Here is an 18,986-nt window from a genome sequence, read left to right as displayed (position 1 = left end):
TTAAAATTGTAAGCAGTTGTCTGGTTTTGTGGAGCATTGCACGTGGGGGTTTTATGTCCTTTTCTGAGCTATCAAGGATGCTCTTCAAGCAGTGTTGTAAGACCTGTTAAAATGTTGTTGACACCTTGTGAAGGCTCTGTGTGTATGTATAGCTAAAACACGATATTAAGTTGCTCAGAATTACTGTGCACTTCTAGACAAAAACTTTGTCTGAATAGCATTCTTGTGAAGTAGATTCTAAATAGCAATCCTAGGGATGGGGTTGGAGATTTAAAAAGGGCATTCCATTGTAATGTGACTCTCTTTTTTTTCCCCTTCTTTTAAATGCCATCCAGTATGAATGCAAATCTGTCTCCACTTTATCTTTGGTCATTTGTTTCTTGATCATATCCAGCAGCAACAGGGGGCTTTTATTCAATTAATACAGAATAAGGGTTTGTGTGTGCATATATGTTCATGTATGTGCCTGTTTATGTAAATACACAGTCTGGGCCAAAGGAGGTCAATTACGTTATTTAAAAAATAAGATATTTATCATGTTCAAATCTTCAAAGCCACAAACATCTTTCATTTAATTAAGTTAAATTATTAATAGTCAGACTATTAAGGTCATTGGACACCTGAGTGTATGTGAACATGAAGAAATGGGAATAAAGCCTAATGCAGCCCATATATGAGCTCAGATTCTGGGGCTGTGTGTTGCTGAAGATGTATTTGCCTCTGATAATCACAGTGACAACAAAATCTTTCTATTAAGTTTGCAAGCAGAATATTTTCTTGATTCCAGTTGGGGCTTTAAAAGTTTTATCTAGGTGTTAAAGTTGGTGTGCAACATAATTTCTCCATTTTTATATTGTCTTCAAATTTGGTTGGTACCTTTTTGTCTCAGGAATTGTTTTGGAGCTATTGCATACTTTTTTCCAGTGTTTAAATTCCTTCTGCTTAATGAATCAGGTTTTTGAAGGATTAGGTAATTTTTCCTCAGATCTGTCATTGTGTCTTGTAATTGTGTCTTAAGCTGCTGGCTAGAGCTGAAGAGGTGGAGTTTTCTGGGTTATGGCTGGGTGGTGCTCTGGCAGAGCTCAGAGTTTTACATGCTCTCTTCTCATAGTGGCTGTAGTGCCGTTGTACAGCATCCCTATTTTATTTATTCCACAACAGTCCCAGCTTTTTGGCTCTCTTGTATCAGGTTTGGTTCTACTATTTACAGTTTTGCTTGAAGATCCCTGTTCAGGTCTAAGGGTAGGAGTTCCAATGAATGGTGTTATTTTAGGAGTTAATTTTGCTTGCTGGTGAGACCAGTGCTGCTTTGAGGGTGCAGAGTTTAGTCAAACTAGCACTTTTCCTCTCTGTGCTTCTGATCATAAACATACGCTTGCCTTCCAGGAGGGAGCAGAATGAACAACCCAAGGTGTGAAAGAGTGAATTTCCTGCAGATTAAAAAAACTCAGTTGGATACAAAGTACAGAAACGGGTAATTGCAGCAGGATAAGGAGTGCCAGGAACATGAAATGGTACCTGGCTGGGAAAGATCATAAGCAACAAAGTTCAGTGCAACAAGAAAGTTTAGCGAAAGAAAAGTAAAAGAGCAGGCAGAAGCTAGGACTGGGACTTACTATGGACTGTGTCCAAAAATGAGAAGAGGAAAGATATTTGAGTATAGGATTTACTGAAGACTGGATAACATAATTTAAAAAAGCAAATGTAACAGACCCCACTGATGAGTGGACAAAAAATTCTTTTGAGGAAATATGGACAGTACAGACCCGATGTAACCAGCATCAGGAGGGGTAGAGTGGGGTGTTAAACTTTTTAACTTTTAAAATATGGTGCTGTTTAAACAGGCAGAAGAAAAATCTTACCAGAAGAAAATTCAATTTGATGAAAAGGCAGTTGAAAATTACTGACACACCCCTGCTTTTTTCATTTTGCAAAGCAGCAAATATCAAGTCGGTTCTCAGCAGCAAGAAAGGTATTCACAAACCTTTACTTGTTGAAACATTAATTTTGCTAGATACTTCTGTTTTCTTAGATAACATGTCCCAGACATATTCTACACTTGCATCACAGACGTAGCAGTCTGGATAAAATTTGTGGAACTGGAACATCACAATTACTCTGAGTAACTGGAGCATGAATACAGATCAGCTTGAGTCAGAAAACTCTTTGTGCCTTCCCCACTTTGGTGGATTCCCTGAGCCTGCAAGTGTGCAGGCTGATGTCATACGCTGAGCAACAGTCCCTGGGAGAGGAGCTTGACTGGGAAGTTTAGCCCTAGGAAATCAGAAGCTGCAGCTGAGGGGTTGCTGAGCTAAGCTGTGTCACGACACTCTCAAAATGCGGTGCCTGTGTGCAGTCCTCAGACCCCTCAGCAGTGATAGCTCGTGCTCCATCTATGACAAACAGAGACCTCCTTCAGAAGTGTAAGTTGTGATTTTTAAATGTATACATTTTTAGATTCTGGGTCTGCTTTCCTCAAGGTTCAATGGCCTTATCTTTTTCCTTCTGTTACTTGTAGGCACATCTGAACTTTTTCTTCCTTCTTTAAGTGTGATTTGCAGCTTTTGAGGCAGTTGTAGTGAAAAAGATTTGAATGTATTAATAGGGCTTAAAGACACTTTTCATGGTGGGTTTTAAAATATCTCAAGCTGTGAACTAACTCTAGTCTGGAGTAGGGAGAACTCTTCAGCTTGAGATTTCAGAATAAATGAAGCACAGCACTTTTGTATGCTTCTCTGCGTTTTATTGTGTAAAGTGACGCAAGCAGTGAATTAAAGTCTCATCTACCTCTTTCTGAAAAGCTACTTGCTTAGGCAATTCTGACTGAGTTGATGATTTAACTGTTCAAAAGATTTTCCTGTTCAGCTAAATGATAGCTTTTTATTAAAACATACTTTTAGCTGTGGGCTGGAGTTTCATTTAGCGTGTACTGCCAAAGAGACTGTGGTACTTGCAGGCATCAATCGAAATTATGACATGAAAGAACCATTGTCTTTGGCAAAGCAGCTGACACAGACATTTTTTATGTTGCAATTAATTAAAAAACAGTTGTGAGCTGTTGTCATGTTTGAACAGTATTTTAACCCATTCACATGTTTTTGAAAGTCAACCATTCCATTATGTCCTGTACTGTTATTTATCTTTTGTGACTAGATGAAAACACTGACTTTGAGCTAAGGGATGCTAAAGTAGCATCCACATGTTGATGGATATTTTATGTCCACAAAGCTGCAGAGGTGCCAGATTGGTATAGCATGAACAGAATGCTAAGGTGATTTGCATGATGGAACTGCTCAGACAAAATTTTGGGTATTATTGCATTAAAGGAGTGTGTGCTTGTGTTCAGAGTAGAGCTTGAACAAGCAGGCATGTCAAAACTTGTCAGAGGGAAGTAGAAGTGTATGAAAGAAAACATTGTCCTCTTGGGAACGTTGGGAGGAAAGCTACGTCATTCAGTTTTAATTGCACCTATTAACACTGCTCCCTGTTAAAGGCTTCCTGATGATGCCATTGCTAAGCCTGTTTTTCAGGGTTTCAAGTGAGCTGGGGTTTAAATTTGCTCCATAGATTCCTATATTGTGATTAAGTAAAAAAGGCGATGATCAACATCAAGTGTCACTTGAGCAGAGAATGGCATAACCAGGGTGTGTTAAAGGGATTGCAGAGTAGAGAGTGAAAACAAGATAATATCAGTTTTTATTTCAGGTTTCCAAGAAGACAATTTTATTTCAAGCTATAGCGAATTTTCCCCTGTTTTTTCACACACCTCTTCCATAATGCTGAAGTTGGAGAAATGGAACAATGATAATGAAAATTAGAAATGTGAATATGGATGAAATAGTAACCAGTTTCTCCTATACTAAAAGCATTAAAATAAAAAAAAATGAGGATGGGGAAGTGCAAGCATTGTCTGAGTGGATAGCTTTACAAATACTATTTGTATATGCACCCAACAGTATGGAGATGGCTGAAGAAATTAGGAATGTGGGTTTTTGACCCTTAGCAGTCTAAGGGCAAAAATAAGGATGGTACAGAACAGTGTTGAGTGGCCTGTGGTATTTGAGATTTTCCACAGGATGTGCCAATGCATCTACATAGGGATGAAAGAGAATCTGTGTAATGCACTTATGGATTGTGCTACCTGAAATGGGGGAGAGTAGTAGATACTGTAAAAGGGCAGAGTTGGTAGAATGAGGCAGCAGGGGCTGTGTCTGACTGAAGCAAACAGAACGCAAAGAATGAGTTTAAACAGCTACTTCCTCTTGGTTCTTGTAGAAATTGTCTTTAAGAAGATGACCTATGATGAAGTATCAAGTACTGTAACCTGCTAACTTATGATGGGAGTGATTACAGGTGCAATGAATGGATAAAACAAAAAAGTGACGACTTGCCACATGATCAGTGCCATATGCATAGGGAATTGAAATTTAAAACCAGTGACTTCCTTCCGCAGAAGGGCTTTCCCAGGTGAACTTTGGTAAAGCTTCCTGTGTAAACTGGTGTCATACCTTTATTACTTACTGGAAACCGTTTCTTTTCCTTCTGAGTCAGGAGGGAAGCAGGTGCCCCACACTGTAGCCATGCAGTCTGATGTTTCTGTGAATACTTGACCTTGACGTAACTGATAACACCATAAACCCAAGACACAGTTACAAGTCAAAATCTTTAGTTTTGTTCAGAGTGCTGCTGCAGTCAGCTGTCAAGTTCTGAAGTGGTGTGATTTTATGCTAAACAAGGACTGGCTATGATTAAGGAAGTGTTAGGCAAAGTAGGTCTTCAGGCTCTAGGTATTCAGAGCTGGCCAGCTTTACTTAAAATTAAGTTCAGAAGATCCTCGGATTCATCTATGTTGCGTTGTTACAACTCTTCATGCAATGTATTGGAGGAAGTTTTTCAAGGTGTTATAATTTTGGCTAAAACCTGTCTATGTCATAAACTGATTTAGAAGGCTGGGAGTTGCTGATATATCTGCTTAAGAGCAATGCAAGGTCTTTTCCAAGTGTGCCCAACCCTTCTCTTTGCATCTTTAAAATGCACAGCAGATGTTGAGAAATCCCCTTACCCTCTTTCTCCACTCTGTAGTTAAATGCAGCTGAAATGGCACAAATGCATCTCACTGAGGAGAGCCTGAGCCCCCTTAGAATGGGGGCAGAAAGCTCTTGAAAGAGGTGATGTAAAATGATGATGGACCTGGCAATTCAAAAACAGTGCAAGGTAGTGTAAGTAAATTCTAATTAACTAATCTGAAGACAAGTAAACTTGGAGTAAACTGTATGGAAAAGTACCTTCTGATACTGGGGGAAACTTTGATATCTGGGAGGTGAATTATCCAGGTGGGATGGTGGGTAGAGCACTTGCATTGGTATGGGAAGGTCACAGTTCATAGAACTGTAGAAACATTTAGATTGAAAAAGACTCTTAAGATAGAATCCAGCTGTTAACCCAGAACTGCTAAGTCCACCACTAAACCATGCCCCTAAGCACCGTGTTTGTGTTCTTGTTCTGTTGTCTTTATCTATTTGGACAAATAACATTAATAAGCAGCATCACCTGTTCTGAAATGGGGAAGAATGTGTGTCTTGAATGTAGTAAGATGTTACATTTTTAATAAGTGACTTTGTATTTCTTTTATTTAGAATTTTGCTTTTAGAATTCTGTGTTCTTTGGCAACTTGTGTTTTATGAAGCCTGGCAATCAGCCCAGACGCTGCCATATCTTCCATTCTGAATGGAGAGGGCTCATTTTGTTCCTGGTGATTTAAACTCTTGAAAACTCCTCCACCATAGTCCTATAAAATCTCTGCATTATAAGCAGAAGATGTAGCTATTTTGTTTCCTTGATAGCAAAGGGAGCTGAAATTCTCAGATTTGATGTTTTAACTGAGTTGCTATAAAAGTTGAAGGTCTGGGCCAGTTCTGAGTTACTCAAACACCAAAAAATATCTGGAGAGAGGAAGTAGCAATTCATGATGTATGGAAATGGATTTGTGAGTGGCTTTGCTGTGAAAAGGAGTGTGTTGTATAAGTCCACACCTAATGAAACCCTAGCTCATTAGAGAATAGACTGCACAGTGATGATTTCTACCATTTGTGTGGATGTTGGTAAATTTTTTTGCATTAACATCTTGGAGATGAGGTCATTAAACATGTAAGTGTGGGAGAGAAAAAATTTCTGATATGTTCTGTCTTATCATTAGTTTCTGGCCATAAAAATACCTATTTTTAAGTTATATATGAAGCATTTGTTGCTTGTGTATCACTTGTGTAAACCACCTCTAAGGTGATATGCAACTTTACTAGAATAAAGAACTGAGTAATAAAATACAGCTTTATTCTGTAATTGAATGGTGCAACATTTAGGAGCTGTCTTTAAGCACTGGTTCTCCAGAACAGTGGATTTGATCCTACACAGTTTTTTCCCTGGTTGGACCTCAAGTCTGCACATGGCTGTGTTCCTGTATTTTATTTAATGCAGAAAATGGACACAGCTCTTAATTTGTACTTGAATTCATTTTTATTTGGCTTTCTGTTATATTGGCATACTTCATGGCAGGTGAAAGACTGAATCATTAATCCAATGTAATTTATTTGTTTTGATAAATTAATTGTAATTTGTTTAAATATCTTGTGTGCACAGTGAGGAACTAGGAGAATTCATGGAGATGAAAGGTGCAAACAGTCCTGGGATCCTTGTCCTGACCACGGGCCTCAGCAAACCTTTTATGCGTCTGGATAAATACCCCACGTTACTCAAAGAACTTGAAAGGCACATGGAGGTATATCTTATCAGCATTTATGTTCCAGCTTAATGATGATTTGACAACAATTATTTTAAAGGTACATGTCAAACATGATGGGACCCAAAATTGCATTTGTTTGCTCTTCTGTCGGCCTTCTAAACTACAGGCTGCAGTGGTTTATGTAAAAGTCACTGTAGTCAAAGCTAAACATTTAAAGTAAAACTATTCAGAGGAGTTAATTATCATTGCTACAACAGTCTTCCTGGGTCTCTAGTGGACTTGACATTGAATGTGTCTACTGCACACTACTTGAGGCCTCACTTTGTGGAGGGAGTGCTGCTTTTCACCTCAGCATGCCAAACACATTGTCAAAAACATCTGTCTGACTTCTGGTAAACGCTGTCCAAAAGTGATGTTTACAGGATGCAAAGGTGTTTGAGGACCTGCTCTTTTCACCTTTGCATTTTATAGGTTAGATACTTGGAATGGGGAAAAAAACCAGGGAAATAGAAGTTGTAGGGATCTTGTCACACAGATTGGTTTGTCAGCCAGTGACAGCAGAACGTGCTAGTTAGTCTGTAGGGAATCACCTTTGTGACAAAGCTAACCTGCCAGACAAAACTCTGTAAATACTTTCCTCTTGAGACTTCAGAATCTCTTATCCACTAGGTCTTGTAAAACTTCTTTGGCGCTATTTTAAGTATGACCAGGATTGTGCTAACTAGCTGCAGTTTACTACAAGACAGACCCACGAGTGTTTAATATAAGAAGACCATGAAGAGACAGTCTACAAGCTCAGTTTTGCAGAATTGTTTATTTGTTTTTAGTTAAGCTTGTAAACCTTTTTAAAATTAATTTTGCTGGAACTGAAGTTTATATATGTTTTCTCTATTGTTTTTAGGATTATCATCCGGATCGTCCAGATATTCAAAAATCCATGACTGCCTTCAAAAATCTTTCTGTAAGAGTGATAAAAGAATACATTTTAAGAATGTTTTCTAATTACATCTTCTTCTATTGCTTACAAAATGAAGCTTTTTCACAAATGTGTAATAAATTTTCGAAAGCCTGGAAATCAATGCTGTATGTGGGTAGAGCTGAGGATGGTTATTTGCTGGGGAGTTGTAATAAGTAGACTATTGGTGTTAGAGTTGTTCAAAGTATTCTGTACCTCTTTGTCTGCCCTCTCATCATACTTCATCTCGCTTTCTACTAGTGTTTGCATGACTAGTATCCCGAAGAAGGGCTTCTTTACAACAAATGAATACATGTTCTGACTTTTTTTTTCTGCATGCATTCCTTCTCAGGGAATGGTGTTGGATTTGAGAGAGGTTGAAGAGAAAAGTGCTAGTGAAGTTCAGAAGATGCAAAACTTGCAGTAATAGTTGGAACAGGAAGCCTAATTGGAACAGATAAGCTGCCTGCTACTATCTTCACAAAAAAATTAAAAACTATGCCTCAACTGCAACAAGCAATGATTAATGCAGTCTCAAGAAACTTAATGTGTTGCACTTCCTATTAGGAATGTGTGCTGAGGATAACCTGGCATCTTTTATTTTTTAAATAGAAATTTTCTGTTATCAGTGTTCAGAAGAGGTTTATGGATTACATCCTCTTGGGTGTGGTACAAACAAGAGTAAACAATTCTGTTGAGAAAAATTCAAATGAATAGAAGTAGAGCAGGTTGGAGTTAGTTAATAAAAGTAGAAACACAAGGTTATAAACACTCATGGTTTGCACAGGTGGCATGTTTCTTTTTACTGAAAGGAGATGCTTTGTTGTACAGACATTTATTTCTGACAGTTATGTTACTCTTTGCTGCTGAGCATGTCCATTTTTGGTTAGTCATACCAAAGTTTGAAGCATAAGGGAAGGAGCAAATTGAGTAACAGAGCTATGACTGAATTTGGAATGATAATTGAAGTCAATGTATTGAAAAACCATAATATTTAATTTAGTAAAACTAGTTTATTAAAAATATTGGTAATAGTCATCTAAATGAAAATGCTTCAAGTAAGGTGCTGTCTTCTTGTACAGCAGCAGTAAATGCAACTAATGGTATTTCTACCCTTAACCCATTCCAAATTGGTGGAGTTTATAGAGATGATGTTTTTCCCTGTGTTTGTTAGGCACAATGTCAAGAAGTACGGAAACGGAAAGAACTTGAGCTGCAAATACTGACAGAAGCTATTCGTTGTTGGGAGGGAGAGGATATCAAAACACTTGGCAATGTGATTTACATGTCCCAAGTCATGATTCAGTGTGCTGGAAGTGAGGTAATGTCCTTCTCATCTTTACTGTCACTCTTCCAATTTTGAATAAAAATTTCATTATAATTATTATGCAACAGAAATAAAGAGTGTTTCAGAGATGGTAATCTAAGCTAAAGTATTTCTCTGTTGATTTAAGGCATTTTTTTACAAAATCTGCAATAAAATTCCCTGAAGACGGATGGTCTCATCTGTAAAATTTACTGAAAAGTGACTGAATACAGCAGTTAAAAAATTGTAAGATGATTTTTGCAGGGCTTTTTTTTTTTCGAAGTGCATAGTTAAACAAGATTTTCCATGTGTTGTTACAGGATCATTGTGCATAGCAGTTTTTATGGTGCGTTTTAAATAGCAGAAGGTTTAAACTTCTGTGTTGTAAGGTGTTCTGAGACAAACTTTTTTTTTTGGCTGTTATGGGCACATTGTTCAAGTAGTAAATTTTGAAATACAAGGTTGAGTACCAAATGCTCTTTGAGAAACAGAATAAGATGATACATTAGAAAGTTAAAAGTGACGAAGTTGGGTGATTTTTTTTCTTACTAAAGAAGCAAATAAAACAAAGAAAAACTTGTCCTGCCAGAAATAATGTTAAAATATTCTTAAAAGCTAGTACTAACAGAAAGGCAACATTATACAGGTTACTGACATGTTTTTATTGCTTGTTGTTCTCCTGAAAAATCAATGAGGCTTTGAACCTGATGAGGGCTTTTGAATTGCAGCCTCATTCAGTCCATTTCCTCCCTTAGAACAAGGAGATCCATAAATATGAAGAAAAAGAAAAGTGTTTATGCAACTGAATATTTGAAAGTTAGTCACTTGGTATTTTTCTCTCAGATATTTTGTTAGGTGTTAAATAAATAAGATTCAGTAGAACTGATAGTGCATCTCTGCAGTCATGTATCTTTTTGAAGCCAGCAAAACAAATCACCATCCCCCACTCTCATTATGAGGTAAAATGTCAAATATAATGGACTTCTAGAAGTTTCAGTTTAGCATTATAGCTTTTTGACAAGATAGAGGACAGCTTCATTTGTGCAACAGCAATTGGGTTTGGTTTTGTGTTTCTAAAAAGGATACAGACATTTACAGATGTTTACTTAAAACCATTAAAATTTGCTAAGGACTTGTAATTTTGCAAAGATGCTTGAAATTAGGATGGTAGCTTTGTCAGTTGATATACTTATCTTGCTATTAAAATATTACACTTTAATGCTTCTCCCTTTTGTTGTCTATAGCAGTAGATTCAGAGTAAATTCATTCCTATTTCCATAAAAATACCCCAAAACAAAACCACAATGGATAACTTCATACATGGAACCAGAAAATTAAAACCAGAACAAAGTAATGAGTGGTTTTTTGTGACTGTAGTAATTATTCCTTTGCTTTTTCTACTTCTGGGCATAATCCAGTGTTTAAAAAATCTCATGTCCAATTTGAGAGACCACAGTCTTGATACATCTGTAACATTATCCATCTAAATTATAGAAAGACATAGATCCAGTAAGTAATTTTGGTTTTACTGAAATTGGCCAAACAGTTGTTATCATATTAAACCAGATCAGTATTTTACCCGGACTGTAAAATTCCTGTTTTAAAATATAAGGCTGTACTCGTCTGGAAAAAGTATAGGCATGTGTTAGTAGTACTTTTCACATGGAAAATAAATAGTCTTCTTTCTTTTTTTTTTTTTTTCTTTTTTAAAATTTTTTAATACAATGGAGAGATACTTTTGCACTGTGAAAATATTTGTGGAGTAATCATCTAGTTATAATGCTGATAGCTTTTAGTAATAGAAAAATGAAAGAATGGACTTCTGATGGTGTATTTACTTTTCCATTTTCTTCTTTTAACAAGGAAAAGAATGAAAGGTATCTTCTTCTCTTCCCTAACATTTTGCTTATGTTGTCTGCCAGCCCAAGAATGAGTGGGTTTATCTATCAGGTAAAGTAATACATTTACGTATGTGTAAAAATGTGTTGGGGGTTGTGTTCTTTGCAAATGATATTTCATAGGAAATTTGGAAGGGTTATTAAACTTTTGCATTTATAAAGATAAAAGGTAATAGCTGCAATAAGAAGTGATCATCTGTCTTATAAAATTCTGGCCTAGAAGCCCAGGGTTTGGTTTTCTTTGTGGCTGTGACAAAAGAGAGCAGTGTCACCAAGGAGACACTGTTTTTTTGGGTTTTTTTTTACTTGTTGGTAGTTAGCTGATGAGGGGAAGTATTGCTAGCTTTTTAGATCTATGTGGGAAACCAGTGTTGCTGCATAGGTTTGTTAGTGCTCTTCTGTTGCTTGAGACTTAACAGAATTGCACATCCCCTTTAAGCTTTTGTTAGTGTGAATCAGGCTGTTACCATCGGTTTGTTTAGATGCATCCACATTAGGGTTTCATCTTGGAATCAGTGGCACACTTTAAAAATTCATCTTTCAGTTTTTTCTCTCTAATGAGCACTGACTCACAGAGTAGGAGTTGTTTTGGGGCTGACAGACTAGATTCCCTCTGGATGAAGTGGAAGGCATGCTCCAAATGTATGCTTGATATACTCTATGGGAAAAGATCAAGTACGTGGACTGACATTCAGTCCCTGGCCCCAGCCTGGGGCTCCCCAGTGTAGCATCACCTGAAATGTGTCCCTAGGCACCTTAGCACCAGGTGTTTCACTCCACAATTCCTCTCCTCACAGCCAGTAGACTCAGTCTTTGAGCTCTCTCCCAAGTTTCCTAGCAGGCTACTTGTGGCTGTTGCCCCACAGTCTGTTCCAGAGGTGGAACCACTGCTCTAGTGCAGCAGTGCCATTTGTCTTGGTCCCCTGCAGCTCTAGGCTGTGTTCCACAGAAGCACTTGCATCTTGGGTATATAGTTTCAAATACTCCTGGGAGAGGTGAATGTGCAATCCATGACTTCCAAATCTTGTAAATGTTCAAATAATGCCGTGCAGGTTTGGGGCATCACAGTAAAATATCAAAATACAGGGAAAAGCTGCAACGAAGTTCTAAAAGAAGACAGAGTTTACCTACTAAAAGCTCTTCTGTAAAACAGATGGTTGAACTGTTCATTCCCTTCTCCTGAGCAGTGATTGGCCTGCTTCAAAGGAACGCAGGAGGTTGGTCATTGGGTGTTCCTATGTGATCAGTCACAAAATGTGACTTTTTTTTTTTAGTTAAGAACCATTACATTCTAAGACTTGTGTTTGGATTCGTACCTTGCCTGCCACAATTGTAGATGGATTTGTCTGAAATGCTGCTGCATTAGGTAGTTCAAATGGACAGTCAAGTTTGTTAACTTTGTGCCATTTCTAATTATCCCACTGTTGATGAAAAATGTACTAGAAAAAGCAAGTTAGTTTTGTGTTCCAGGTGGCACAGTCAGAATTTCTGGTGAGGATAGATTCGTCTGTACTCATTACAAAGGCAGCTGACTGGAAATTTAGTATGTTAACAAGCAACATGAAATTTAACAGTCCATCAAACCTTGTTTTTCCTCTCCTATCACTTGCATTTCTTCTTCCCACCCACTTTATCTCCTAAGTGCACAGCATTGTTCAATAAATAAGTAATTTTCTGTTATTTGTCTTTAGCTTCTACTCAGAATGGACACAGCCCTCTCTTAGTGTTCACTATCCAGCCATCTCTTGAAAGCAAAACTCTTAATTTCCTCACAACCTCATGTGTGATAGTCCCATCACTGAGAATGTCTCAGATTTTAATGACTGCATGTTTCACAGCGAAATTATTTCATCACTGTTGGTGTCTGAGACAGTTGCTCAGAGCCCATGTCTAGAGTGCATAACGTGGGCCTCCTGGACATTTTTTTCTGAGGTTCACATCTCAGAACTGGAATAGATATGGACAGAAGATGATGCAGTTCCCTCAGTGATTCTCAGGGAGATTATGCCACTGGAGGCCTCATCCAGCATGACACCTTCCCTGCATTTCTGAATAAGGCAGTTGTTGTCAGGCTTCAGATTTTCTGGTTGATAGTGCTGATATCTACCACATGAACTAATGTGAAGAACTTCTAGCAGTGGTAAGCTGAAGTCACAAGGAGTAAGGACTATATTTAGGAGGGCTACACAATTGTTTGTTAAAAGAAGGGAAATATAAATGATCCATAAGTTCTCTTCAGTTTTCTATATTGCTGACACTGTGCTTTTTCTTGCCATGTGGTTCAGGTCATCTGTCACCAGTGTACCCCTATATTGCCTCCCCACCTGTGTCAGCAGTTCTTGCACATTGCTCTTGTGGTTGTATGCAGTGTTAATCATGAGCCAGCAAACATGGGAAAAAAGGGAAAAGAGTAAATTTTAGCTGCATTGTGTAGTGTGTATGGCCACCATGTTTCCTTCAGTGGGGAAGCTGTCACAAGAGAACTCCTCCTTTCTCTTTGGTATCTTGGGCCTGAGCGTGCTCTGTGCCTACAGAATGCCAAGTAATTTTTTTGTTTTCAAGCTTCTAAGAAACCTTTGTCCATTCTGCTGTCTTTAGGAAAGAGGAAAACATAAAGTTGGTTTTTATTCTTTTTGCTCTGATGGAGCCAAAATTCCACAGTACATAGTATTTGTGCTTTTGCCAGTATTTGCTGAATAGTGTTTCTGTGCAGGAGAATACAGGATCTGTCTTAAAGAACATTTATTGGAGTTTCATTTTCGGCAAAGCCTTTCATCTCAAAAATACTCAATTTTATTTATTATTCTGTGTTTCTAAAGGCCAAAAAGTTATCCTAAACTGGCTTTATTTTTACCGCTTGACTGGGTTTTAAATGGGATCTTCTGCAAAATTAGTATGTTCTTCTGAAGAAGTTTTACAAATTTGAAGGTGTTCACTGCTTTTTTTTTCCCCCTCAAAGTATTTCCATGAGGGAATTTAGTAGTGGCATGATTAGAAAAATAAATCTTTAGTGAAAAATTGATGCATTTATTTAGTAAAATGCTGCTTTATAAATGTACAGACCTTATTCTGGGAACTAATCAAACAGTTTGCAAACAAATGTGCTTAAAGAAGAGTCACTACTGCTTCCATTCATGTAATATGAATGATCCTGAAGGTCTCAATTTCAAGAACCCGAGACTGAGGAATGATCACTATTGTATTTGCATGGATTTTGTAGCCTGAGTAGGTATCAGCTAGACTTACTGTCATCACAGATGTCATTTGCAGAAGATGGACATATGAAAAACTCCCATTGTGAGATGTTTTTAAACTCATTGGGGTGTATGTGCCATTGTACTATGAATGTCTTTTTTCAGACTGTAAAGTTAGTATTTTAATTGGTAAAGTTTTATGTGCTTTCTATTTAATGTCTGTGTTACCATCTTTTTTTTTTAAAGGGAAAACTGCCTATGACGGGAATGACTATTACAAAACTAGAAGACAGTGAAAATCATAAAAATGCATTTGAAATATCAGGTATTGCCCATTAGTATTTTTATTTACTAGTTATTCCAGGATATACTGTTTCAAACACCAAATGCTCACTGTGATCAGAGAAAAACATCTTTTTCATTATGAGGGTGACCAACTACTGGCACAGGGTGCCTGGGGAAATGGCTGTCCTTGGAGGTACTGGAAAGCTCCCTGGCCATGATCCCAGGCAACCAGCTCCAGGTGTCTGTGCTTGAGCAGTGGGGAGTGGGACCTACAGAAGCCCCTTGTAGCCTCAGCCATCATGTGGTTATACAAACCTTGTAACACAGCTAGACAGAACCTCACTTGAAAACTGCTTTTTACTGCTGCTCTTAAGCAGTTAAGGAGCTCTTTGCATGGGATTCATCCTGGAATTTCTGTATCTTAATGAATGGAGGCAGTAGCCTTGGAGAAGATATTTTGTGATGAAGCAGTTCAAAGTACACTATTTACTGAAATAATAGGAAGGAATTCGAGAGGCTCTGGAAGAGCTTTGAGGAAGAGTTTTCCATCTCTTTCCTGAGAAAGTGAGATGCTCCTTTAGCATTTCTAATGTTAATGATTGTTGCCATTATGGTTATACTGGGTGATTTCTATCTGTTTAGTTTCATTTCATCATGTTTGTCCTGAGACAATTTAAAGGGCAGTGCAGGGTCCCCATGCTGGAGTGTTGTATCTTCATTTCCTGGATCAACTCTACCTCCAAGCAGGTTGCATTTAAATAAACTGATTTTAACTGTCTCCAGTATGATATCAATGCCATGAGTCACAGGGGAAGAAATTGTTTGCTGACAAAAAAATGGTTTTTTTGCAATAATAGATATGAAGGTGCCCTCAAGGGGAATGTGATGGGTTAAATGGTGTTCAGTGCAGAAATGAAAGTTATCTTTGGTAGAGATTACATTCCCAAGAGACTTTTGCCTTAGCTTTAATTTTATGCTGCCTTCTAAAAGAAGATTGGTGAGCTCTTATTTTACAACTTTTCCTCTACTGTAGTGTACAGACTCAAGAATGACATTTTAGGCTATGTGCTGGCTTTTCTGGGGAAGATGGAGAAGCATAAGGCTGGTCCATGAGCCTATCTCCCACTCTTGTTGTTGGAGCTTAATTACTAGAGCTAGGGGAAAAGAGTAGAACTCCTGTGCTAGACTAAGAATAAATACATGGAGGATGTGTGTTACAACCTGGAAAAGTGGGATGCTGTTGTACTGAAAATATGACTTAAATTTTTGCTTAGTATTGAGAGGGCATAATGTTTTAAGAAATGAGTGTCTTTTTTAATCATGTCAGATCGACTAAAGTGTTCTTTTTTCCTTTCCTATGTATTTCTATCACCAAGGAAATATGATTGAAAGGATATTAGTATCTTGTAACAACCAACAAGATTTGCATGAATGGGTGGATCACCTGCAGAAGCAAACCAAAGTCACAACTGTTGGGAATCCCACCATTAAACCTCACTCTGTGCCATCTCATACGGTAAGAAAGAGCTTCTGGACTCAAGTGAGTGAGCAGAATTAGGTTGTCTGGCAAATATAACACCATGGGAAGCTTTTTTTTTAGCCATTAGTAACAAGAACTGAATTCTGTCACTGTATTTTAGTAGGTAAAAAGATAATTCTTTAACTGTGTGAATGAAGAATAAAATTCTTAAAACTCAGCGCAACAATTTAATGGGGTGAAAGAAAGTTCATTATCATTACTTTTTCTGTTTTGACCAAGTGTGCACACCACCCTCTTTTAAGTGTACTTAGAGCAGTAGGTTGTAATTGGTGATGTTCTTGGCAGGCTTTGGAGAAACAGTAATTTCTTTTGGGTTCTGCATTTGAATTGTTGGATATGAATGGTTCTAAATTTAGCTCCACCCTTAGTGGTGAGAGAAGTGGGATCAGGGCTGCTTGTAGCTGTTCTTTCCTTAGTTTGTGCTCTGTCTGTGGTAGACAATAAAAAAATTGAAGCTCCTTTTTTCCAAAAGATAATTTAGTGTAAATTTTTTCAAAGGCCAACTGTAATAAACAGAAATGCTATAGCAAGTGAGATTATTTCACCAGTCCTTGATGACACTGTCTCTGTTATGATAATATGCTTTCTTTCCTTTCTCATTATGATTGACAGCTTCCTTCCCACCCAGTAACTCCCTCCAGCAAGCATTCAGACAGCAAGCCAATACCACTGACTCCTGCCTACCACACTCTCCCTCATCCATCACATCATGGCACTCCACATACCACAATAAACTGGGGACCACTGGAACCTCCAAAAACGCCCAAGCCTTGGAGTCTGAGCTGCCTGCGGCCAGCACCTCCACTACGGCCTTCAGCAGCTCTCTGCTATAAAGAGGTGAGATGCAGCAACCAAGAAAAAAAACAGTGTGGCAGGCCTTCAGTAGGAAGCTGTAAATTTTTTGTGTTGTCTGTGTGTATGTGACTTTAATTTTGTAAATCTCCTAAACAACGGGAAAAAGTGAGAGTTGATCTGCAGTGCAAGATGTGTATTCAGACTTAGCTGCTATAGGATATTCTTCTGTTTGGCTGTACTGTATGCTTATTTTATAATTTAACTTTAAATCCTTTTATGTTTTCATGCGTAGGCCACTAAATTCTCCAATGTATTAAAATTTCAATCATCTTTATAGGGTTTAACATGCAATAATGTTCAAAACCTATCTTGATTGTCTTTAGTAGGTTCTGCTCAGTCACCTTTTTACTTTCTTGTTCTGTATTTTCACAGAGGATGTATTCTATCCTTAAGGTAAAGGGTAGGCCAGCATTTTCTATTTGTTCCTGAAACTTAGTGTTATTCCTGTAAATTATCATGACAACATTTTGAGCAGAAATGCAGCTGGGTTTGTTTGTTTGTAGTTTTTGTTGTGTTGTTTTTGTTTTTTTTTCCCTGTTGACTTCTGTTAAAATAAACCTATACTTCTAAAAATTTGGGCTTTAAAGCATATAGTACCTGCCAAAAGCATATAGTACCTGCCAAGCTTCCTTGTTACCTTGTTTCCTTATTTCCTTTTTTACGTGCTTCCCAGTAGACAAGTGAAATGAGTTCTCTTCAGCTGTTCAGAAAAAGGACCTGCTAATGTATTCCTGCCTCTTCCCTTCACTCTAGCTCCTAAACAGGCTGAATGCCTTTGCAGCACGTTTTATGTGTATTTCTGTTAATAGAACAGATAAAATGCTTGACTGTGTGTATTAGTTGGAGGAAGGATAGAGAGGAAATCAACCAATTCAGGCAGATTGAACATGGCAAAAAATATTAGTATATTGAATATTGGTGCTGTAAAAAGGTTTCTTGTTAGTAATGCCAGTATGCATCTTAGAAGTTAAATCCTTGAAATACTGTCTAGAAGCTACATTTTTTTTTTTCCTATACAGGATCTCAGTAAAAGCCCTAAAACTATGAAAAAACTGCTTCCCAAACGCAAGCCAGAGCGGAAGCCATCGGATGAAGAGTTTGCACTGAGAAAAAGTAAGAGACACTTGAACAAATATCTGCATAATACAAAGGGTGGAATTAACATCAGTTTAAATTCTGTAAGAGTTAGATGTACAGTGTAAGCAGGTAACCTCATTTCCTCTCATGACAGAGGATGGTTTGTTATATTCATCTTATGCTGTGATGGCATTAGTTGCTTTGTAGAGTTTTACTGATTGCTGTAGTGAATGTCTGCTTGTGAAGTGCCTGTTTCTGTTTGCTGCAGGAAGAAGGGAGTTTAACTGGAGAGCCATGTGAAGTTCAGTTAGGCAAACCTGTCTTTTAGCACTGTAAAGAACAAGGTGAAGATACTGAACTTGCAGAATACTTTGTAGCTATGTTCCTAAGTTTGGTTTTGGTAGGAGCTTCTGTTGTCCTAGGTGTTGGAAAGCTGGTTATTGCTGCTTATTTGAAGACAAGTTGCTTCCACCATCACTTCTTCTAGGATCAAACAGTCTTATCTCCTGTAAATAAAGTCACTTGCACATGTCTGTATGTAAATAAATATCTCCTGTAAATAAAGTCACTTGCACATGTCTGTATATGTAAATAAATTGCAGATATTTAGGCTGCCTGAAGTCTGAAGAAAAATGCTGATCTGAGACTGAGTAATATACACAAAGAGAGAGGTCAAAATCTGGATATTGGGATAATTTGAAGTGGAGGGAGCATTAATGTTATCAAACAAACACAGTATTCACTTAGTTGGCAGTGTTGCTGCAATTCTTCCTTAGAAATTTGTGTGAATGAATAATCTGATTACTTGTATCAATAAAAGACGGTATTTTATTGGACAGATTTTTGCTGTAGCTTTTGCTTCTCTTTGTCTGTCCTCTGCTTATGGGCTTCTTAAGATAGTCTGTGCCATGAGTGTTCAGTGCATGAAGTGTGTTATTGTGGCAGTTGTCTCTTACAGGCTAATATAGAGTTGGAGAGAAAAAGTTTTTCTTCAGGGTGTTCTTGGTTTGGCTGAGGTGTTAGTCCTTCCGAATGTTCTGTGAATTTCATGTGGCAAAGGTTAAGGTAGTGAGTAGAGTGATTCTCTATTCATGGGTGGGCAGGTGGATGTTGTAGTTCAGAATGTTTTATCCTCAC

At 37.8% G+C, this 18,986-nt stretch overlaps 1 protein-coding gene across 4 annotated transcripts in view; it reads left to right on the top strand.

The window, feature by feature from the left end:
• ARHGEF7 (Rho guanine nucleotide exchange factor 7) overlaps nt 1–18,986 on the top strand; it is a 116,181-nt gene that overhangs the window by 75,976 nt on the left and 21,219 nt on the right. For all 4 annotated transcript variants that reach the window (XM_033052737.2, XM_033052738.2, XM_033052739.2 and 1 more), the window contains 8 exons: nt 6,637–6,775; nt 7,641–7,700; nt 8,869–9,015; nt 10,864–10,950; nt 14,339–14,417; nt 15,754–15,893; nt 16,530–16,754; nt 17,792–17,885. In XM_033052737.2, the coding sequence (XP_032908628.1) occupies nt 6,637–6,775; nt 7,641–7,700; nt 8,869–9,015; nt 10,864–10,950; nt 14,339–14,417; nt 15,754–15,893; nt 16,530–16,754; nt 17,792–17,885 (971 nt within the window). The remainder of the gene's footprint in view (nt 1–6,636; nt 6,776–7,640; nt 7,701–8,868; nt 9,016–10,863; nt 10,951–14,338; nt 14,418–15,753; nt 15,894–16,529; nt 16,755–17,791; nt 17,886–18,986) is intronic.

The sequence above is a fragment of the Catharus ustulatus genome, chromosome 2 (genome assembly GCF_009819885.2).
Source record: "Catharus ustulatus isolate bCatUst1 chromosome 2, bCatUst1.pri.v2, whole genome shotgun sequence".
NCBI classification, from domain to species: Eukaryota; Metazoa; Chordata; class Aves; order Passeriformes; family Turdidae; genus Catharus; species Catharus ustulatus.
This window is presented reverse-complemented; position numbering and strand designations above follow the sequence as displayed.